This window comes from Polypterus senegalus, chromosome 1 (genome assembly GCF_016835505.1).
Source record: "Polypterus senegalus isolate Bchr_013 chromosome 1, ASM1683550v1, whole genome shotgun sequence".
Classification (NCBI taxonomy): domain Eukaryota; kingdom Metazoa; phylum Chordata; class Cladistia; order Polypteriformes; family Polypteridae; genus Polypterus; species Polypterus senegalus.
Window position 1 is genome coordinate 328,584,537 of NC_053154.1, and position 20,549 is coordinate 328,605,085.

At 38.1% G+C, this 20,549-nt stretch overlaps 1 protein-coding gene across 2 annotated transcripts in view; it reads right to left on the reverse strand.

The window, feature by feature from the left end:
- LOC120516270 (protein transport protein Sec24A-like) overlaps positions 1 to 15,948 on the reverse strand; it is a 71,329-nt gene extending 55,381 nt beyond the window's left edge. Inside the window, exons 1-2 of one of the 2 annotated variants that reach the window (XM_039737834.1) lie at positions 15,651 to 15,948; positions 1,023 to 1,073 (exon numbers count right to left, since the gene is read on the reverse strand). In XM_039737834.1, the coding sequence (XP_039593768.1) occupies positions 1,023 to 1,073; positions 15,651 to 15,708 (109 nt within the window). In that variant the 5' untranslated portion in view covers positions 15,709 to 15,948. Of the gene's footprint in view, positions 1 to 1,022; positions 1,074 to 15,443; positions 15,618 to 15,650 lie in introns of those variants that run through there. The other variant, XM_039737825.1, reaches the window with a different exon arrangement.
- Between the last annotated feature and the right edge of the window lie 4,601 nt (positions 15,949 to 20,549).

A 20,549-nucleotide genomic window follows, 5' to 3' on the forward strand; every position in this document is an offset into this window, starting at 1 on the left:
TGTTAGTTTTCATACTATACTTGATCATTTTTTATTCAGTTACAATTGATCTCTTTTTCGGTTTTAATAAAATCTTCAATTGAACTTAAAAATGTATTTATCAAAGCATTTTTTGCCATTCTAATAAGTCTGCTGAACTGGTTTTCATCTTCCACACTAATAAACAAATGCTTTTTACGATTTAATATACTGTAAATGTCTTTAATTGAACTATATTGCCTACATAACACAGTAACTCACAAAGTAAAACTGTATTTTCTGGTACAACAGTAGGACTGAAATGGAAAGCTAACTTTGGTTATACTGTACTCTGTTATGCTACTGAATAACAAGCAAGTTTACCACATTTTTTTCTACAAGCCTGGAGTGGAGTAAATGACCCTTCTACTGGAAATATGACAGATGGGTGCAGCAACAACTGATGAGTAATAACATCAACAGCTATCTTCATTTCAATGATACTTTGTTAATTATTCATTATTTTGAAAACAGGTCAATCTTCAAAAGGACAAACCTGACTTTTGCAACTGTACTTAGGCACTTTGACAATCCTTGCTTTCAATAAAGTAATACATCAATACTCTAAAATTCCAGGCTTACAGAACATCATACACAACTATTCATTATAAAACAGCAAAGTTCCTCAGGAAAACCCCTAATAACAGAAATATATATTTCAAAATGAACATGCAAGCTTATTTGAAAGCCAGTTAAACATGATGTAAATATGTCAACTAAATGCAACCTTTTTCATTTCAACATATACTTGGATAGATGGGTTTCTGTATAACTAAGCTTAACAAAGCTTTGAATTCTTCAGAAAACAAAATATTACTACACAGCCAAGATTTGAGAGGTTTTATTTTTTTTTTTCTTATAATTAGTAAGGGGCCATTGAAAAAAGTAATAAGGACGGACATTATGTGTCATTCTGCTTTAGCTGCTCTCAATTCCCAAAAGTGTGCTTTACAAAAGAGGAGTCCCCTGCACCATAGCAACACTCTGAAAATGGAATCTCTCACCTGAAGGCGTTGTGCTGTCAGTAGTATGCGGATCTCCAGCCTGAAATAATCCTGCAAGGCAGGGAAAAAAAACATGCAAGCAACAAATTAAAGCCACAAATTACTAGACATTATCAATACATATTTTGGTAAATAAATGCTTAAGAAGAAAATGAAATACATGCTTTTTAACATCTATTTACTATTCTAGAATCCTATTTGCTATAACTAACTCTAAAGCAGTAGTACAGTAAGAAATATTGAAATGCTTTTCAGGCTATTCTTTGGACATACTGTACTATGCTTTTTTATATTATGCAGATAACAAACTAAACTAGTAATGACAATTTTAAAAAACCTTCCTAGTGATGCATGCTTGTAAATCAATACCCTCTTCATTTTTTACGCACAGTCTTCAAAGAACTATATGGGAATGACACATCTCATTTATAATAAACGCTCTTCACCTCTGTGACCAAATGTGGGATAGTAGGTCGTAGTTAAGTAGCTGGTCCATTTTAAATAAATAATTGAAGGGCCAGTTCAGTCTCCATGGGTGTGCATGCTCACACAGCTGTGGGAGGTTAGTGAGGTAATTGAAGCGAGATGCATCTGCAGGTGAGGGTGTGCGGTCTGTCTCGGTTGCTTCATCTGATTTCTGCAGTGTGCGATTGAGATGCTGTGCCCATGGATGCATATAATGGGGGGGTCAGCACGAAGAAAGGGGATCAGGGAATAGTCAAAAGAATGGAGACTAAAACATGGGAGAGGAGAAGGCAGGAGGCAGAGGAATCTGGTGCGAGTGGGTGAAAGAAAGTGAGAGAAGGCAGGTAGATGGGAAGAAGTCTCTCGACTAAACATGTTGCAGACGCTCAGGGGCTGAAGGAGGCTCCTCCAGCTGAGTGATCCTCCAGCTGGAATGACTGATACGCTGCTTAGTCGACTTGAATCGAGTCCATGTAAGGCCAGGAGAAAGGCAGTGGGTGCTGCAGGGGAATTGGATGGCTCAGTGAGGTGTCCTGAGCAGAGAGCCATAGACTGCAGGGACACGAGCATGGCAGCGGGAGTCTGAGGCTTGGCATAGTGCCCTGCTGGGGCCACGGATGGCAGCAGGGGTCCAAGCCCAGAAGCCAGCATAGAAGTTTGTCTGAACTGCTGATTAGTCTGCTCTTTGGCTGCAAGGTCTTATTTGGGGTTAGCCGAAGTGATGTCCATTTTTAAAAGGGTGCACCAGCACTGAGTTTGAAAGGACAGTTGCCTGCCTGGGAATGTTTAACCTCGTTTTAATGGATTTTCATTTGTTTTTAACCTCCACAGTTCAATGTTTTTCTGGGATTATTTATTGGGCATTTTTGAACACTGCCCTAATTGGACAATTTTTTTGATGGTTTTAGTAAAAGCACCTTGGCACCTACCCCTTGTTGCTGCATGTGTGTCCTCATTAGCTAGGCTTATCCATTGGATGTGCCAGAATATAAGAATAACAGTTATTTATTAAGCAGCAGTAAAGTCCTAAAATTACCATCACAATCTCCTTCACATTTAAAATCAACCTTATTCTCTGGGTGAAAGAGGAAAAAAACAGTTTGTTCAGCACATGTCCATTACAGTATGTTAGCAAAACACTGCAAGAAACAAAAAGTAAAAGACACAATTTACATGTAGTCTTGGCCCAAAAAATTATTGGACTGATGAGAAAAAAGAAGGTGTATTGATGCATCTCCATATAGCCTGCTGAGTAACACATGTAGCAAACACAAAAAGTTATTTTTTTCACAACCAAATTATAAAAATAACAAATGACACATTCTGGAATCCTACAAAAAGGAGAACATCAATATAATTTGTAAAAGACATCTGCTAGGTGTCTTCTCAACCCGTTGCAGTGCTTTATGTTCTTGAGCCACGCTGGTGTCGTACTTGGATGTTACCCTGCAAGAGAAGATGGACTCTGCTGTGCATCTGTGGAAGTTCATGACAACAGATGGAGAAATAAGAGTCAGTGACAGAGTCAGCATGACGAGGGATCTTCTTTTACTTGTTTGGAATGGCATGATTTACTTAAGTGGGGGCCTGCACATGGAGAAAGGTTATAAAACCTTGAGACATTGCCCGGCACACCTTTGAAGCTGACTGATGGATGGGAGACAGCGTCATCTGATTCTGAAAATCCTTCCAACGCAGAGATGAAAATGGCAGACTCTACACAAGGTCTTGTCATGGCTTCCTGTCTGTTATGCCGCGTAAACTGTCATTAAAGAAAGCTAAGTAGTTTCTCCTATGTGATTTCATAACCGCTGTATCACTAAGGGAGGGGTATCACCTTTTTATATTATATCTATATCGTTTCGAGTTATATAACATGCCGTATTTACAAAAGAACTTATTCCAACCAGGGAGTTAGCGCCCCCTGCTGGATAGACCCCTGCCCCACATGCAAGAGACTATCCTTCTAAAGTATCAAATTGAAAATGAGAAATGCATAGATTTGATATTGACTTAACTGCATTCAGCATTCTGCTTGACTGAAGGTCTTCCTCAAAGTATAACATATGTTTCTCAATGACTCCACAGACCACCACACAATTACTACATGTTCACTGTTCTTGAACTGCATGCTGAGATAAGCTTGTTTATAATATATGTCAGAAACAAATCTGTAATGTGTTTACAACGTGTACATTTGATTCTGTGTGTTATTTTTTCTTTTTATTATTTACAGAGTTTATTTTTAGTGAAAAAGGTTAAAGGATATATTCACAAGGAAAACAAAATAAAAAAGTCACATTGTTTTGGCTGTAAAGCCTTCATCAGTAATGCCACCATATTGCCATTTTGAGTCTCTTATTCAATGGGCGATTCCATTTTTTGTGGCATCTATATGGGCAACTCCAATTTGAAACTATGATGCTAAGCATGTCATGTGACATGCGACCCATTACATCATTGGCCGCCATAATATCTAAGATGGGTGCTTATTTAAAGACAGTCAAAATTTTAAAATAAAGAGATTTAAAGAAAAAAGTTAAAAGAACCTACTTTGAACAAAAAATAAAATAATGGAAGCTTTTGTTTTGTCCTTCAAATGCTGATGACTGATCATAATTTCTCGTGTACTGATTTTAGCATTGGCTTAAACCATTCTTGGGATTTTTCCCTATCATCTCTGTAATACTGATATATGTCATGCAGTTTTCAAACTAACTGACAGTGTTTTGGTCCTATCAGCACAATAGTTTCTTAGAATACTGTTATGAAGGTACAACATGTAAAATAGAGAAATAAAGACCCATAAAGCCAGCCTGAAGCCCTCCTTAGCCTGCCTAGAACAGGCTTCACCCCAGGCATCATGACCTTTTAACTCTATGGATGGGTTTTGGTCCTGTATCGGCACCAAAAAATAGAGAACAGGCTTTTAGTGTTCAAATAATGTCCCAAAATATATCACAATGCCTCTCAAGGGAAAGTAAAACAGCAAAAAAACATCCATCCAACAATCTTCCACTAAAAACCTCTGGCTTGAAAAGCAAGTCCACCATGAATCTTTATAAAATAATAATTTATTTACATATACAAAAGAAGAACAAAAAATGACAAAAATGGCAAAATAAGGCAAAAGGATTTACCTAAATGGTAATTCAAGACCAGCAAGTCCTAATGCAAAATCCTAAACTAAAACTACAAAACAGAAGCAAAAATCCATAATACAAAAACGAAAACTTATAATGGAACTGAAATCTCCAAACCTCAATGAACCACTTAAGAATCTGCTCCCAGCTTTGTAATATAAAAACTAAGGGTGTTCCATCAGCAGTGACATCAGAGAGGCCCTGTCTCTTGAGGTTCCACCCACACAGCAAGAACATAAAAAACATAGAAGCACAATATATACATATTAGATACTGTAAATACTCAGAGCAATATTATCAAAAATACATAATTACAATAGACACAAGAAGACCGCAGACTCATGCCACCGAGTAGGCATGGTCACAATGTCATAGTAGACATTTTCCCTTACCAAAGAATTACTTGAACATGGTTAAGAACATCAGCACTTTTGACCTGTACTGCTTCGAAGAAATGCATTAAATAATATTGTGTTTTAGGAAAAGACCAAGCAACAGTCTTTATCACAGGAAAATCTGGGGTCAGACCATTAACCAAAACAAAATTGATAGGAAACTAATCCTAACATGTCAACCAGATGTTTAAGTTAAAAAAAAAAAGAATTGACAGAGAAATTCTTTTACCTAAATTTATATAAAACACACACTCCTACCACTATGAAATCTTTTGATTTGAAATCCTGAGTCTTGGATGCCATGGAAGTGCATGTTTACTTTAAATACTTTCTGGTTAATGAGGTCATGACTTGCTTTCTGGATTCACATGATGGCAAAGGAATGCACTGCTAGAAAAAAAACACACTAGGGATTAAATGATATGTTATGTCTGTCTTGCTTATTTTTAATTCCTTTGTTGATGTAGTTTCCTTGTGTTAAACCATCTTGTCCTTTGTACCGTGTGTTTTCTGGGTGGTTCCCGGAGGGGCAGGGCCACCAACCCATCACCACAAGGCAACTTAGAATGGCGAGACCAACCCGTAGTCCCTTGCAGTTGATATGTTTGAATGTGTGGGGAATGTTTCTAATGTGATTTGCTGGATTTTTTGAACCTGTACTCTGTTTTTGTAACAATCGACTCTTGGATTTTGTATTGGGACTTTATTAATTGCCTTTGTTGGCAACTCCTTATTGCTTTTGTGCTCCACAGAGCTTACTTTTCTTCAAGCATATTTCTGAATAATAAATATTTTTATCTACAAAGACCTGTGTTTGTCCTTAGTACTAGCCAAGGTTAAATGGTAATATCCCATCTAGTGGGCATTTTTGGGATATTTCAGGACTTTGTGCTTAAGAACTCTCAAGTTTCATAACAATAACCAAGTTACAAAACAGATATTAAATAACAAAGAATAAAATCACTTGTTTATTCCAAATTATCCTAAACTAATAATAATACACAAAAAACATCAAAAATCATTACATGACCAATTTGGAATCGCTATGGTTTTTCTTATTAACTACCAATTTATTTACATTTTGAGGTACTTTTTCCTTTTGTGCTTGTGTATTTTCAACATCATTCATCCTTCCTGCATTTTTTGTTAGTGTGTTTTGCCTTTTTTTCAGCTGTGTAATTTAATCGTTTTACTTTTAAAAATTAGTTGGTTTTAGGAATGCACTAATGTAGACTATGCTTTTCAGGAAAGAAAATCAAACACTTGAAGCTTCAACAATAAGGATTACTCTTCTTACTTAAACAACTATTAAAAAACAAAGGAACAAGGTACTGTGAAATGTTGTTCTCCTTGAAATTTAATATGACTGAAACAAACTACAGTAGTTCTCTGATATGACAACACTCAAACACAATCTATAACTTAGGTTGGTCAAACCGAAGCACCCTCTAAAGTTGTGTATGCCTTAAAAACTTGCCTTGGCTGACAGCTCTTAAGTGAGTGCATGTGAGGCCTACGATGGATCGGCACTCTGTTTATGGTTGTTTTCTGCTTTATTATCATCAACCTAAGGCCTATGCCTCCATAATGGAGCTTCAGGCTTTTCTGCCGATAGGCAGATAAGGTCATTCCTCGTTACACTACTGGAGAAAACAGAAGGCAGAAGAGGAAACCGTTAAAATCCTCAGGTTCCAAAAAAAATATCAAAGTTTCTTAAAAAATAAGGAACATTTATTTCAAAACATAAATATTTTCAGAAAGCATTGTCACACATGTGCGCATGGGAGGCAGCTAAAGGGCTTGAGTAAGGGCAGTCCCGAAGCATGCCGGGATGTGGCAGAGTGCACTGACTCTTTTTCTCCCTTTCCTGTAGACCATTCAAGGGAGATCCCACCTGGCTCTTTTGACGTCACTTCCGGGACCGAGTCTATGAAAGAAGACCTTTTCGGCCCCGGCCCCTGTGATGTCACGTCCGGACTTGAACCAATGGCTGAAGACCATGAGCCCGATCCATATGATCTCACTTCCTGTCTTCCTCTTTAAAAACCTGCACCTTTTCCCTAGTCCCTCAGTTCTGTTTTGGACTCGGTTTTGTGCACATCCGTGCTGTATTTGCTACAACATTACTTTTGTAGCCAGGATACCAGATTATACGGGTGGCTGCCCCAAACCTTTATATGACTCATATTTATGACACAGTGGCGTAGTCGGCAGGATGCTCTTCCTGATACAAGGCAGGGACCTGCTTTAACTCTTTTAGGGCGGATGTCGACTTCTGTCGACAGGAGGGGTTAAGGGCGCATGTCGACTAAAGTCAACATCCAGGGATAGAGGGCGATAATCAGCTGTTAATGGCGACAAATCTCACTGTCACGTCACAGGCATTCCCTCTGTGCTTGGAGGAATGCTAGACTCGTTGACTCGGCAACTAATCCTTGCGTGTGCGTGAGTTGCGAAATGTAAACAATGGCAAGATGGCATCGACATGTGACAAGGGAGTGAAGCGAGTGCAGAAAAGATAACACTCGGCAGCCAATGTTTTGCGCATTATCGCGGAGTCGGACTCTGATTTTTAAGAATTGGATTTTATTGACAGTGATCAGGAGATCGAGCAAGAGAGTGAGAAGCCAGCATCAGCTGATCAAACACCAGCCGATGGCGCGTCAGCAGATCTGCTGCCAGTTGAGCGCCTTCGTGCAGCCGATGCATCTACGGCAAGGTTTGCGTGGGATAAATACACAGACATTGATCCGTTGAGAGCCAATCTGGCTACTGGACTTCACAAGACGGCATGGCTTGCTGTTGGACACGACAGATCACCAGCTGCTGTACTTCAGGCTGCTCTCTCCTTAAGCTGCTTTTCAGCTACCGTCAGACGAGACAAACAGGTAGGCAGAGAAATTTTTTGAATCGTGGGCTGCGTTTGCATCGCATTCTCTTTTTTCAAAGTGTAAACACACAACAAAAGACGAGATGAAGTGTGCTGTGGTATTACAATTAGAGATGGGACAGAATTGGTGATATAACTTCAGGGAGCATTGATCCAAACATGCTTTGTCCCCGGGTGGCTTTGGACAAGTTATGCAGCATGGTGATAGGTACGTGCTGCTGCAAAGTTTTATTCACTTCTGTAATAAACAGAAGCAAATCCCATGGGGTGAGCCAGGCTATAATGCCATGCATAAAGTTCATAAAGTTTCAGAATATGTAAAGAAGTGACAATACGGTTTTCATGCAGGCAGAAAACTTGGTGGCAGTGGAATGGCACGATGGCAAAAGGGTGACTTGTCTCTCTACAGTACACACTAACAATATATGTGAGAAAGTGCAGCAACAGAGAATTGAAAAGTAGGCACCAAAGCAACACGTATTGTAAGCAGTGCAATGTGGCAATGACTGAAATTGGCTGCTTTGAGCGAGAGCGAGACTTTGCAGGACTTTGCTGTGTAAAATGTATGTGATATGTATGTGAAATCATAGAGTATGCAGGCTCATACAACATGCAAGACAGTAACATTTGTCAAAAGTAAATATTTTTTGTTGATTTGATATGTTAAACAATTGCTTTGTGTTCTTTTTTAAAAACTGTTAGTTTTTGGAAAATATTCAGCCCTGGGAGATAAGAAACAAAAAAAAAATTAGCCCTAAAAGGGTTAAAATATTGTTCTGTGGACGGCCCGGCGCAGCAGCGGAAGTCAGGTGGAAGAAGACAGAGCTGGAGAGAGGACTGGAGGCGGCCAGAAGAAAGGCACTAGCGACTGTGTGAGAGGCCTGGACTTTTGGGGAATCGGTGCTGGAGGCACTGGGTTGGTGCATTGGACATTGTAAATATTGTAAATAGTTGTGTGTGAATAAACGTGTGCTGGGTGAACAAACGATGTCCGTCTGTCTGTCTGGCCAGTTTCACAGCATACAAAAAGGAACAAAGTTATTCCCATATTCAACCCGGAATAAACAAAACCAGTCCAAAATCAAAATCCTTAGTCAAGATGCACAGCCACAATAATCCATTCCTGAAAATCCGGTACTTACACAGAACCTTTACTTCAAGAACAATATTATCAAACTGAAACCGTCCTCTCTCTGCCAGGCTTATATATGCATGTGGTGGTATTTGAGATGATGCCAAAAAAAGTTTAACTTACAGTATACCCAATCAAATGTACAACAGAATATGTATTATATATTGCATATATATATATATATATATATATATATATATATATATTCATATTCATATATTGGTAATGTGAATCCTCGTTCATTCAAAGTCTGTGAGTATTTTACATACTATCACTTTTTCTTGGTGTTTTTTCTTAACACCTTTCCACAAATTACTGTTTCTCACTCACATAAGAAAAGTGTGCTGGTTTAGTTGATTAGCATCTCTAACTTAGCCATGTGTGGGAAAGTGTACATGTAGTGTGAATGCAGCCATTTGACTGTGCCTGTGATATGACACTCTGTGCAGCGTTATCATCCAGTTACATAACAATGTAAATAAGGAATGTGCAATAAAAGATTAACTTAATTAAGCTTGTGCCTTACATTGTATTTAAATAACACAGTCACAAAATGCTAAAAATGAGAAGCTAATTTGAGCATTACATACACATGCTCTTTTGAAGCAATAACTTGCTAATAACATGCCAAAATCTTTCATAATAAATAAATGCATGCCATAAAAACACAGGAAAAAAGTTTTCCAAGCCAGTTTAGGAAAACTAAATATATTTTGTGTATAAAACACTCAAATACTTGTTAAACTGTTATATTATTATTAAAGATAAAGTAAACAAACACTGCAATGGCATGTTTGAAAGGGCCTGCTAGTCTCCTAAGTCTCCTAGGTCAAGCTTCGGAGTTACTTCTCTAAATCTTTCTGCTTTATGCCACATAAAGAAATTTAAAAGTAAGTTTGGTTATTTTCTGCCCTTTACCACTGGGGTAAAATAGTTTAAGCAGGTTCCTTTCTTTTAGGCTGCTTTTTGTCAGTGTTGTGCCTTTTTGTGTGGTACATAAGAATAATTTAAATATTTATGCAACATACTCAACTAAAATTCTGACAACTTTGTAGGCAATTTTTAATTTAATCAAGTACAGTCATTCCTCCAAGGTTAAATTAACTAATTTAATATCTCTCTAATTTAAAAAAAAAATTAAAAAGTGTTTAAGAGCAAGGGGCCAATGACAAATGAAGTAATTAGACTACTTGTTCCTACTCTTAACCCTGTTTTATCAAAAAATTTGTAGCAGCATATAGTTTCCTTTTTCCTTTACTGAGACAAATCTAAGTATGTTGGAGACCACAGTTAATTAGGACTTATCACTGCTTGTTATGTTCTCTCCTTTATTCCTTTCAAAATATTTTGGCCAGCTACTTAGAATGGAATGGCCGGGTGGTGCAATCATTAGCACTGCTGCTTCACATATACATTGTTCAGGTTTTTAATAACACAATTGCTCATTGCCTGTCTGTGATGGATTTCTGTGCATATGCTAATTTTTCCCCACATTCCCAAATACTCCCTGTGTTTCCTCTCTGCATAAATTAACCCTGCAACTGACTAGCATTCCTTCCAGTACTGTTCAGTGCCCTGTGTTGCTGATATGCAGTAGCTTATGTCCACCTTTCCCCCAAATTCTCACAGCAGATAGCACAATCAAACAACAAAGATACTGAAACATAACGTGTAAACACAGCATCAAATTAACTGAAACACTGTATTTGCTGTGAGAACGTCTGAGACTGTGATTGTGAGTCACCAACACCCACCCCAGGTTCAAACATACAGCTCTGCTGAGGGCTGCGGACTGTCGAAAGGTATGCTTAGAATGACCATAACATGATTGGGCGTCAGCATTATGCAGTTACTGTATTCATGTACCGTGTTTCGGTCAGCTTGTCATGTGGGTTGCTTGTGTATCTTGTTATAATATTGTCAGTCTTCATGTCCCCTGCACCCCAACAATAACTGGACAAACTTTTCTGAAAGAAGTGTGTCATATTTACTTTACCCCTCTCACCAAATTTTTATTTTTTCTATTTAAAACAAATTCTATCATCAAAAATTTTTATCAAGATTTTGTCACTCATGTCACTTAAGGGGCTTCGTAATACACAGTCAAGAAAAGAAAAGATGAAATGATAGTAACATTTGGACTGTTAGGTGTATGTTTTAGTGTTGTGTTGTGCCTTGAACCTTTTGACAATCTATGGTCTCTGTTCATCTCTTTAACTCATCCATCTCATACTGGCCTTCTATGTTTGTGTTATGGGTCATCAGAGGTGGCAATGACTTCCCCTCAGAATGCTTCCAGTGTCAAGACAAACTTCATATGAACGATTGTTGACAGGCCTCAAGACTGTAGCCTTTTTTTCAGATCACGTTTGGTTGAACAGGTTACAACATAATAGTGTCACCTTTTCTTTTAGCTTATCCATGACCTTTGTACTCCTCTTGTAATATTTTGCTTGTCCTTGTCAGTTCTCTATCAGACCTTGTTCAATCTGATTGACCTTTGACTGTAGAAGATCACACAGACATACACTGAAAAAATGCAAACTTTTTTTATATGTGTTTTATATATTTTTGGGTGGTGAATTCAAAAATAAAAACTATTTAGTTGTCAATATAGCTTTTTTTATTGTTCTTGCACTATAATTAATTATATCCATCCATCCATCCATTTTCTAACCCGCTGAATCCGAACACAGGGTCATGGGGGTCTGCTGGAGCCAATCCCAGCCAACACAGGGCACAAGGCAGGAACCAATCCTGGGCAGGGTGCCAACCCACCGCAGGACTAATTAATTATAAATAATTATTTTAATGATAATATGTTATAATGTAATATTCACTGCTACGAAAATCTACAGTATGTTTAAAGCAAAGCAATTATTTTATTTGTTAGTAAGGTCGGGAGGTGGTGCAGTGGGTAGCGCTGCTGCCTCGCAGTTAGGAGACCCGAGTTCACTTCCTGGGTCCTCCCTGCGTGGAGTTTGCATGTTCTCCCCGTTTCTGCGTGGGTTTCCTCCGGGTGCTCCGGTTTCCGCCCACAGTCCAAAGAGATGCAGGTTAGGTGCATTGACGATTCTAAATTGCCCCTGGTGTGTGTGTGTACCCTGCCCGGGGTTTGTTTCCTGCTTTGCGCCCTGTGTTGGCTGGGATTGGCTCCAGCAGACCCCCGTGACCCTGTAGTTAGGATATAGTGGGTTGGATAATGAATGGATGGATGCTAATAAGGCCAGAGTATAGCTAAATGTTCTGTGCATTTTACTGGGTCAGCAGTCAGGGCATACAAAATTTCCAGTTTTCTCTGTGAGTGGGACAGCAGAGCCAAGAACTTACTTTCAGTTCAGAAAAAATGGCCAGCTGGAAGTTTGGTTACAAAAACATCATCATGGATCTAGATAAAGTGCTGCTACCACTGCTTTATATTAAGCTTAGTTTGTGTATTTGTGCCAAAAATTTCTGGGTTTGTGTGAAGCTAAATTTAAAGAAGGCATTTTTGCTAGATCTGATATAGACGGAAAAATTCTAACTATACATTTTATTGTATTCATTAATACAAATAGAAATATTTATTCACAATTAAAATGATTTTTTGAGTTTAATGTTGCAAACGTGTGTTACTCATAATAGGTGGAAGTATTCTTGTCTTCCTACTCAACTGTGCAGGATGTCTAAGACTTACGATGGTGTGTTGCGATAATCAAACATACCAAGATAAGGGTCATGACTTATTGGTTTGGCTTGCATTATCAGACATTTTGTTGTTTTTACTACAGGGACTTCTTCCCATTACTCTAGTGGATAACTACTCTATAATTACTCTACTCTGTGGGCAACCTGGAAAAGACATCTCATGTTCAAATCCCCTCACTGCCTTGCAATAAGAAGGCTGAAATTTGTTTCCTGGGTGCTCCCCACATATTTTCCATGTGTCTACATGTCTTTCCTCCAACAGTACAACGATACCCAGGTTCGCTGAACTGGCGTAGCTAAATTCTCCATAGAGTATACAGGTGTGCTCACCCTACAGTGGACTGTGGTCCTGTCCAGGTGTTGTTTAAGACCTGTGCCTTGTGAAGGAGAAGACAGACTCCAGCTGCTCCACATCCCTGCCCTGGATAAGCAGGTAACATAAATGGAGGGATGTTTATAAAGAGCTAGTTAATAAAAGAATCAGTTAAATCCTCAGTCTGAAATGCCTGAACTAAAATTAGTTTTAGTAGTTGTAAATCGACCTTAAAGCAGGGATTCTCAAACTTTTCAAACCAGGGACACCTTTGAAGGAAGAACAAAAATGATGGATTCCCTTTATAAACACCAAACAAATCATTTATTAACATAAAATGCAACTCTTGAAAGTAAAACACCTATCCAGATTGTTTACATTTAGACCTGCACTACACCACATTTTCTATATACCTTCAACGATCAAGTACAGGGTAAATTAGTGAGATGGGTGCATTGGCTTCTGACTGCATAATTCCTCAATTCTGGGAGTGAGGGATGATAGGAAGACTCTGAGATCATCCTCCACATGCAGTCGTCCCCTGCACTTTGTCTTGATAACAGTCAGTGTTGAGAATGAGGACTCACAAAGCCAAATTCTATACACAGTAATAATATTTTCCTTTTTTTAGTAGATGTTGGCTTATTTTCACATGACAATGTAGACACTTGACCTAAAATCTAGCTGTTACTTAAAAGGCTTTTTTTGGCTTAGCTAACTAGCGTCGGTGCAACTGAGCAGAGTCATGAGTGATCGACACTCACATGACTGACAACAGAATACAAAATGAGAGACGTGGGGCTTCACAATCATTTTTACTGGCTCAGAACATTATGGGAGTGACAGGCACAAATGTAAGTGTTGTGTGCTTATGCTTGGTGCAAAGGGTCTCAGCATGTGTTAAAAAGTTTAGCCTTCTAAATTACTGTAATCCCTTTTAAAAACCTGAAGCGCGAGACAGAGCTGCAGCTGATTCGGTTTCGATTGCCTGTAGGAAAATGATAGATAGACAGATAGATAGATAGATAGATAGATAGATAGATAGATAGATAGATAGATAGATAGATAGAACTTCATCATCAGGGGGAAATTTTGCTTTTTACAGAGGCTACTTAAATAAACAGATAAATAAATAACTGAATTAATACACACACACAAACACTTTGGTCTGGACATACAGTACACCGGAATGACAATAAAGCAAGGAATCTTAAAAGAAAGAAAAGGTCTAACTTGGCTGTCACAGTGACATATTATGCAGATGTATTGCTGTTGATATAAAGGAGATAGATAATGAAAGGCATTGTATAAAAGATTCTATATATATATATACAGTATATATATATATATATATATTAGATAGATAGATAGATAGATAGATAGATAATAGAGAAAAGCCAAGCAAAATGACACCTTTTATTGGCTAACTAAAAAAAGTACAATATGCAAGCTTTCGAGGCAACTCAGGCCACTTACATCTTGCCTCGAAAGCTTGCATATTGTAATCATTTTAGTTAGCCAATAAAAGGTGTATTTTTGCTTGGCTTTTCTCTACATTCATAATGGCTAACATGGTACAACACCCTAGTACTATAGATAGATAATGAAAGGCACTGTATGATAGATAGATAGATAGATAGATAGATAGATAGATAGATAGATAGATAGATAGATAGATAGATAGATAGATAATGAAAGGCACTGTATAATTAATAGATAGATAGATAGATCTATCTTTACAAGTTCCCAGGTGCTAATATGGATTTTTACAGATATACTGTATAAATAAATAAACACACACTATGGTGTGCACACTTTGTGATATACGTTACTGTCGCCGCATCGACACGTGTCCCCGCAGTCTGGAAAGTCTGTATGGTGTTGAACGCTTCTTTAGTTTGTTTAATAAAGGACATTATTTTTGCACTCTAATCGGATTCCTCGTGGTGATTGTTTAAAACATGAGAATAACGTGACCGTTAGTACCAAGTATAAGTGATTTTACTAATTATACACCAAATTGTAAAAGTTATTTTGCCGACCGTCTCGACATGTATCACGGACGCCACATTGAGAAACACAGCCCAAGGGAACTGAAGGATGTAAATGTAACAAGTAACTTCCCTCACTAGGCAGATACGAGACAAAGAGGCATAAGGCAGGGCAATACTTTGAAATGAATGATTTTTTCGAAACGCTCCATTACCAGCAGACAGTGACTTCTAATAAAGAAAACCAACCGAAAAGAACACCCGCAGTCACTGCGGCGCCCTCCGTAAAGCAAGTCAAGAGAGAGATCATTCAGTGCTGTTTTCGCGTGGATTTTAAAAGGCTTGCAACAGCTTTTACCTCGATCGACCTGGCAACATCAAACACCTTAAATTACTACGTTTTACCGTTAACTGCCGATTGTATCAAAGAATCGTTGCAATCCACAGGCTGCAAACGGTGGACAGAAAGTGTAGCGCAATCAGGTACTCGCTTGGTTTTCATGCTGCGGTTTCAAAGATCGTCCAAGCGGTCGTTATGAACATAAATTAAACGTTCACAGGCTTCCAGGGTGACAGTCACGCGCGCTAAGCCGTCACCCACGAACAACTCACCTGGGTGCACTTTCTTCTTACGCTGTTTGCGTGGACGTGAGAGCGGGAAGATGGACATGATGGCCAGGTGTGCAGCGCGAGACTCGAATCCAAGCTGATGATGTCTGTCGCTGCTGGCGTCTCCCTCGGGAGGGCTGCGCTTGCACACGCCGGAGAGGGATTTCACTTTCTGCTAAGGTGGCAGTTTCACGCTTCTTTTGTTCGGCTATCAGGTACTGTACATTATTTACCTCCGCTAATGACGACCTCCAAGGAACTCTGGCATTAACACTCACTCGTACAGATTAGATTGCACATCTTTTTTCTGTCTCTTGGTGCCTGAAGGGGCGAGCCTATTGGTTAGCGACGATGCTCTCGACGTGGGCGCACTTCATCATAGAAAAAGAAACTTCATCAGACCTTTCTCTTTATCTGCTTCAGGTTCTAAACTTGAAATGTGTGAGTTTAAGAGTTTATAGCTCTTTAAAAACACGCGCAGACAAAAAGTTCTTTAAATCGGTTAGTTTTGATTTTGTGTTTAACTCTGTTTCATAGACTCGTTGACACCAAGAGATCTAAAAACTATTCGTTTATTCCCCGAGGCCTTGTGTCATAACTAGAATTTGATGGGCGCTGGTGCAAAAAATAAATTAGATCAGATAGAACTCTATTTGACCCCGGGGGAAAATGTTGGCTTTTTATAGGTGCTTTTTAACTAAATAAATAAATACATAAATAAATAAGTATACCCATACACCTTGGTCAGAGCACACACCATAATGACTATAAAGCAAGAAAATCTAAAAGAAAGAAAACTTCTGATTTGGATGTCCCAGTACCAATGTGGTGTTCATTATGCAGGCGCATTGCTGCTGGCATAAAGGAGCCCTGTAGCGTTTCTTGACACACTTCTGCTGAATCATTCTTTGGCTGAAAGTCCTCAGTGTTGGTGTGCCAGAGAGAGGTTGTGCAGCATTGCTCATAATGTCCCTCAGTTTTTGTTTTAATGCTTTGCTACGACCATCAGGGGGTCCAGAGTGCGGCCTATAACTGAGCTTGCCCTTTTAATTAACTTGTTGATTCAGCAAGCCTCTCCTGAAGTGATGTTCTTAGCTCAACACAGCACAGCATAAAATGATTTATTATTATATTAAAATTAGGCACACCCTCCCATGTAAAATTAAATATAAAACTTTTGAATTAGCGTAGGCCATCCTAATTTGGGGTGTTCAAATTTAATTAATTAACTTCATGATGTAAAAGTAATAAAAATAGTTGCATCATATATTGGAAATTTATAATGTGTGTACTTCAGTTGAAATGCATATAGTCAAAGTATTCTCAATTGTAATAGAAAAATGTAATTTGTCATGCTTTGATAGAGGTACATAGGAACCTTGATCCCTAGTAAAGAAGTAAAAATAACATTACATTCAGAATCACTGACCATGAAATAGTCTAAAACGATACCCTACATGCTTATGTTTGAAATCTGTCATTTGTTTAATTTTCTGGAAATGGTTCTTAGGAAGATTTGGGACTACTGGTAAAGAATCAAATATTATCATATTCATGATCACCAACCTCAAAAATCACATAAAAGTCACTCCACATACTTATATTACAGATCTCCGTTGTTTCAAAGTTTTGTGAAAATGAGTAACTTTGACCCCTTGTATCGCATTACAGAGTGAACCCTTTGCACAACTTCAAGTCCTTCCAATCATATTTGCTGAAGAGACCTATTGGTTTACTCTTTAGTGTAAGGGTGTCATTTGCTGTGCAAAATATGGTACAAAAATGGACTAAAAACAAAGTTGTTTTTTTTTTGTAGATCAAAAGGGCCAAAAACTAGGATTAACTCCCCAAAGCTCAACATCTTGTCTAACTAGACATCAAGATGAGATGAATGATATGGAGGTTTCTCACACCATTAAGTCCGGAGGCACCACACAAAAAAAAAAATAAAGTGATTTCAATGTGTTAATAAATGACATACATCAAATGTATAAACATATATATTGTTGCAGACGGCTGGGGTCCTTCCCTGGCTGGGACGCCTCTTTACTGAGAGGACTGGGGAAGCAAGTCTGGGCAGAACAGTACCTCCCCTGGGACGCTAGATGGTAGCCCCCATTGGCAAATGCACGTAACGGTATGAACATTACTTATGTCAGTGTTAAATGAGGTTGAAGTGGAAACAGTAGAAAAAAAATAAAATAACAGGTCAGCTTCACCTTTCTTTTTTGTTCATTTGGGCATACAATGAACGTAAAAAATTAATTGATGAGTAAAACACCACAGAAAATCAACTTTCTTCTTATAGCATAGTTAATGAACATCACCTACACAGTTTTAAAAGGCTTATGTCATTTTCTGGTAAATGGTTAACATATAACTGAGTATATACGAGTATTAGCACCAAATAAATTAATAGACCATACGAGGGATTCCTTTGTTCAGGTTTTTTGTTGTTTGGTGTGTGTTTTCATCTGCAGTGGTTTTATCATCTTCCACACTGTTGTTCACATGTATGTTCGTGTTATTAGGATGCAATCAGCTGGAAGCAGTGGTATTAGCTATTTCCTGAATTTCACCAAGGTCAACATCATTAGTCTTAACTGCAGTATTTATGGCTTGCTCAAATCATCATTTATTTATTTATTTTTACGGCAAAACATCTCTTTTGCTTCTGCCTCTCTTTCATTTTTCCTTTTACTGCACCACTGAGCTCTTGCTTTCTATAACTATCCATTTGTCTTTTTCTGTACACAAAATGGAACCTATTATACTCTTGCTTTGATTGTGCATTACCCACTCATATTGTTCTTTTAAAGATTTTTCTTTAGGTTAGATTTGTTAGCTTTATAACCGTGAGGACAGAAGTAGGATTGTGGTATGTACTGGATGGTGAATTGCTGAGAGTGCCTGAACTGTCAGTGAAAACTTAGACTTTTCCTATTATTAGGCTTTTTTTCTTGTACTTGCTACGGCCATATCATGATCTCGGCCCCAGGTTGTGCACCTAAGTCACCCTCATGATGCATCCGGCTATACATAAAAGGCAGTCACAATTAAGTAATTCGTAATTGAGGTCTAATGAGCTGTTGAAAGTATAACACTATTACACTATTTTTATTTCAGTGTTAAGTAGGCAAGCATGTTACTAGCAAAGCCTAGCAAAGCAACAAGCATACAGTCACCATGGGCCCAGGAGCAACTGCTCCATCTGCACTGCTCTGAGCCCACTTTTTGGTCTGTATATCATAGTGCTTACCTTGACATAGCGGTGATGAATGAACCTTGCAGACATACGCTTAAAATGTGGGATTTAAACCTCACAAACACTTTGAGGTTCCTCATAATTTATGAATGTACTGGGAAATAAACCCAAGGAGATCCCTATTATGGTGGAATATGGACAAAATTAAATAAAAAAAAATATTCAAATAAATAAAAATACTGCGCAATGTAACAATAAATAAATCATAGTAACATAAAATGTAAGTATAAGCAATTAAATGTGTCACATAATATATATGTTTATCAAACCATTAGGGCAATCTAGATAAGAACAGGCCATTCAGCCCAACAAAGCTCGCCACTCCTATCCACTTCATTCTTCCAAATAAAATCAATTCTAGTTTTGAAGGTTCCTTAATTTCTAAGTATCTACTATACTACTTGATAACTTATTCTATATCTGTAGTTCTCCGTGTAAAGAAAAACATCCTCGTGTTTGTGCAAAATTTACCCTTAACAAGCTTCCAACTCTGTCCCTGTGTTTTTGATGAACTCATTTTAAAATAACAGTCTTCATCCACTGTACTAATTGCCTTTATAATTTTAAACACTTCAAACTTGTCTCCTCTTAATCTTCTTTTGTTTAAACTGAAAAGGCTCATTTCTTTTAATCTTTCCTTATAATTCCTCACCTGTAGCCCTAGAGTGAGTCTAGTCACTCTTCTTTGGACTCTTTCCAGTATTGCTATGTCCTTATTTGTAGCTTGGAGACCAAAACTGTACGCAGTACTCCAGTTGAGGTTTAACCAGTGTGTTATAAAGCTTCAGCATAACCTCCTTTGACTTGTACTCTACATATCAAGGTGCAATGCAACCTAACATTTTGTTAGCCTTTTTAATGACTTCTGAACATTATCTGGCAGTTGATATTATCGAGTCCACTATGACTTCTAAATCTTTCTCATATTTAGACCTTCCATTGTGTATTCAAACCTAAGATTTTTACTTACTACGTGTAATACTTTACATTAAATTACATTAAATTCCATCTGCCACACATCTGCCCAAGCCTGTATTCTCCCCAAGTCCCTCTGTGATGATTCATGGATTCTAGATTACCTGCCAATCCACCTTTCTTGGTATCATCTGGAAACTTAACCAGCTTGTTACTTATATTCCTATCTAATTCATTTATATACTGTAACTGTATATTTAAAATAGCATCTTTCCTATCACTGACCCCTGTGGAACACCACTCTTAACATCAGCCAATTCTGGTGGCTTCCAAACACCATAACCTTATGCTTCCTGTGCTTTCGCCAGTTTTACACAAATCTACACAACACCTTAAACTCCTGTTTCTGGTTTAGTTTGATGCCCAACCTCTCGTGTGGCACCTTATGAAATACTTTCAGAAAGTAAAAGTAAATAATATCATATGCTCCACTTTGAACATATCCTTTTGTTGGTTCCTCATAGAATTCCATCATGTTGGTGAAATATGATCTCTCTCTTCTGAATCAATGCTGACTGTTAAGTAAAGCGCCTGTTCTTGCCATGTGTTTCTCAATCTTACCCTTAATAATACTTTCTGTTAATTTACCTATGTTGCATGTTAAACCTACTGGCCTATATTTGCTCAGATCTGCCTGATCACCAATTATATGTAATGAGATA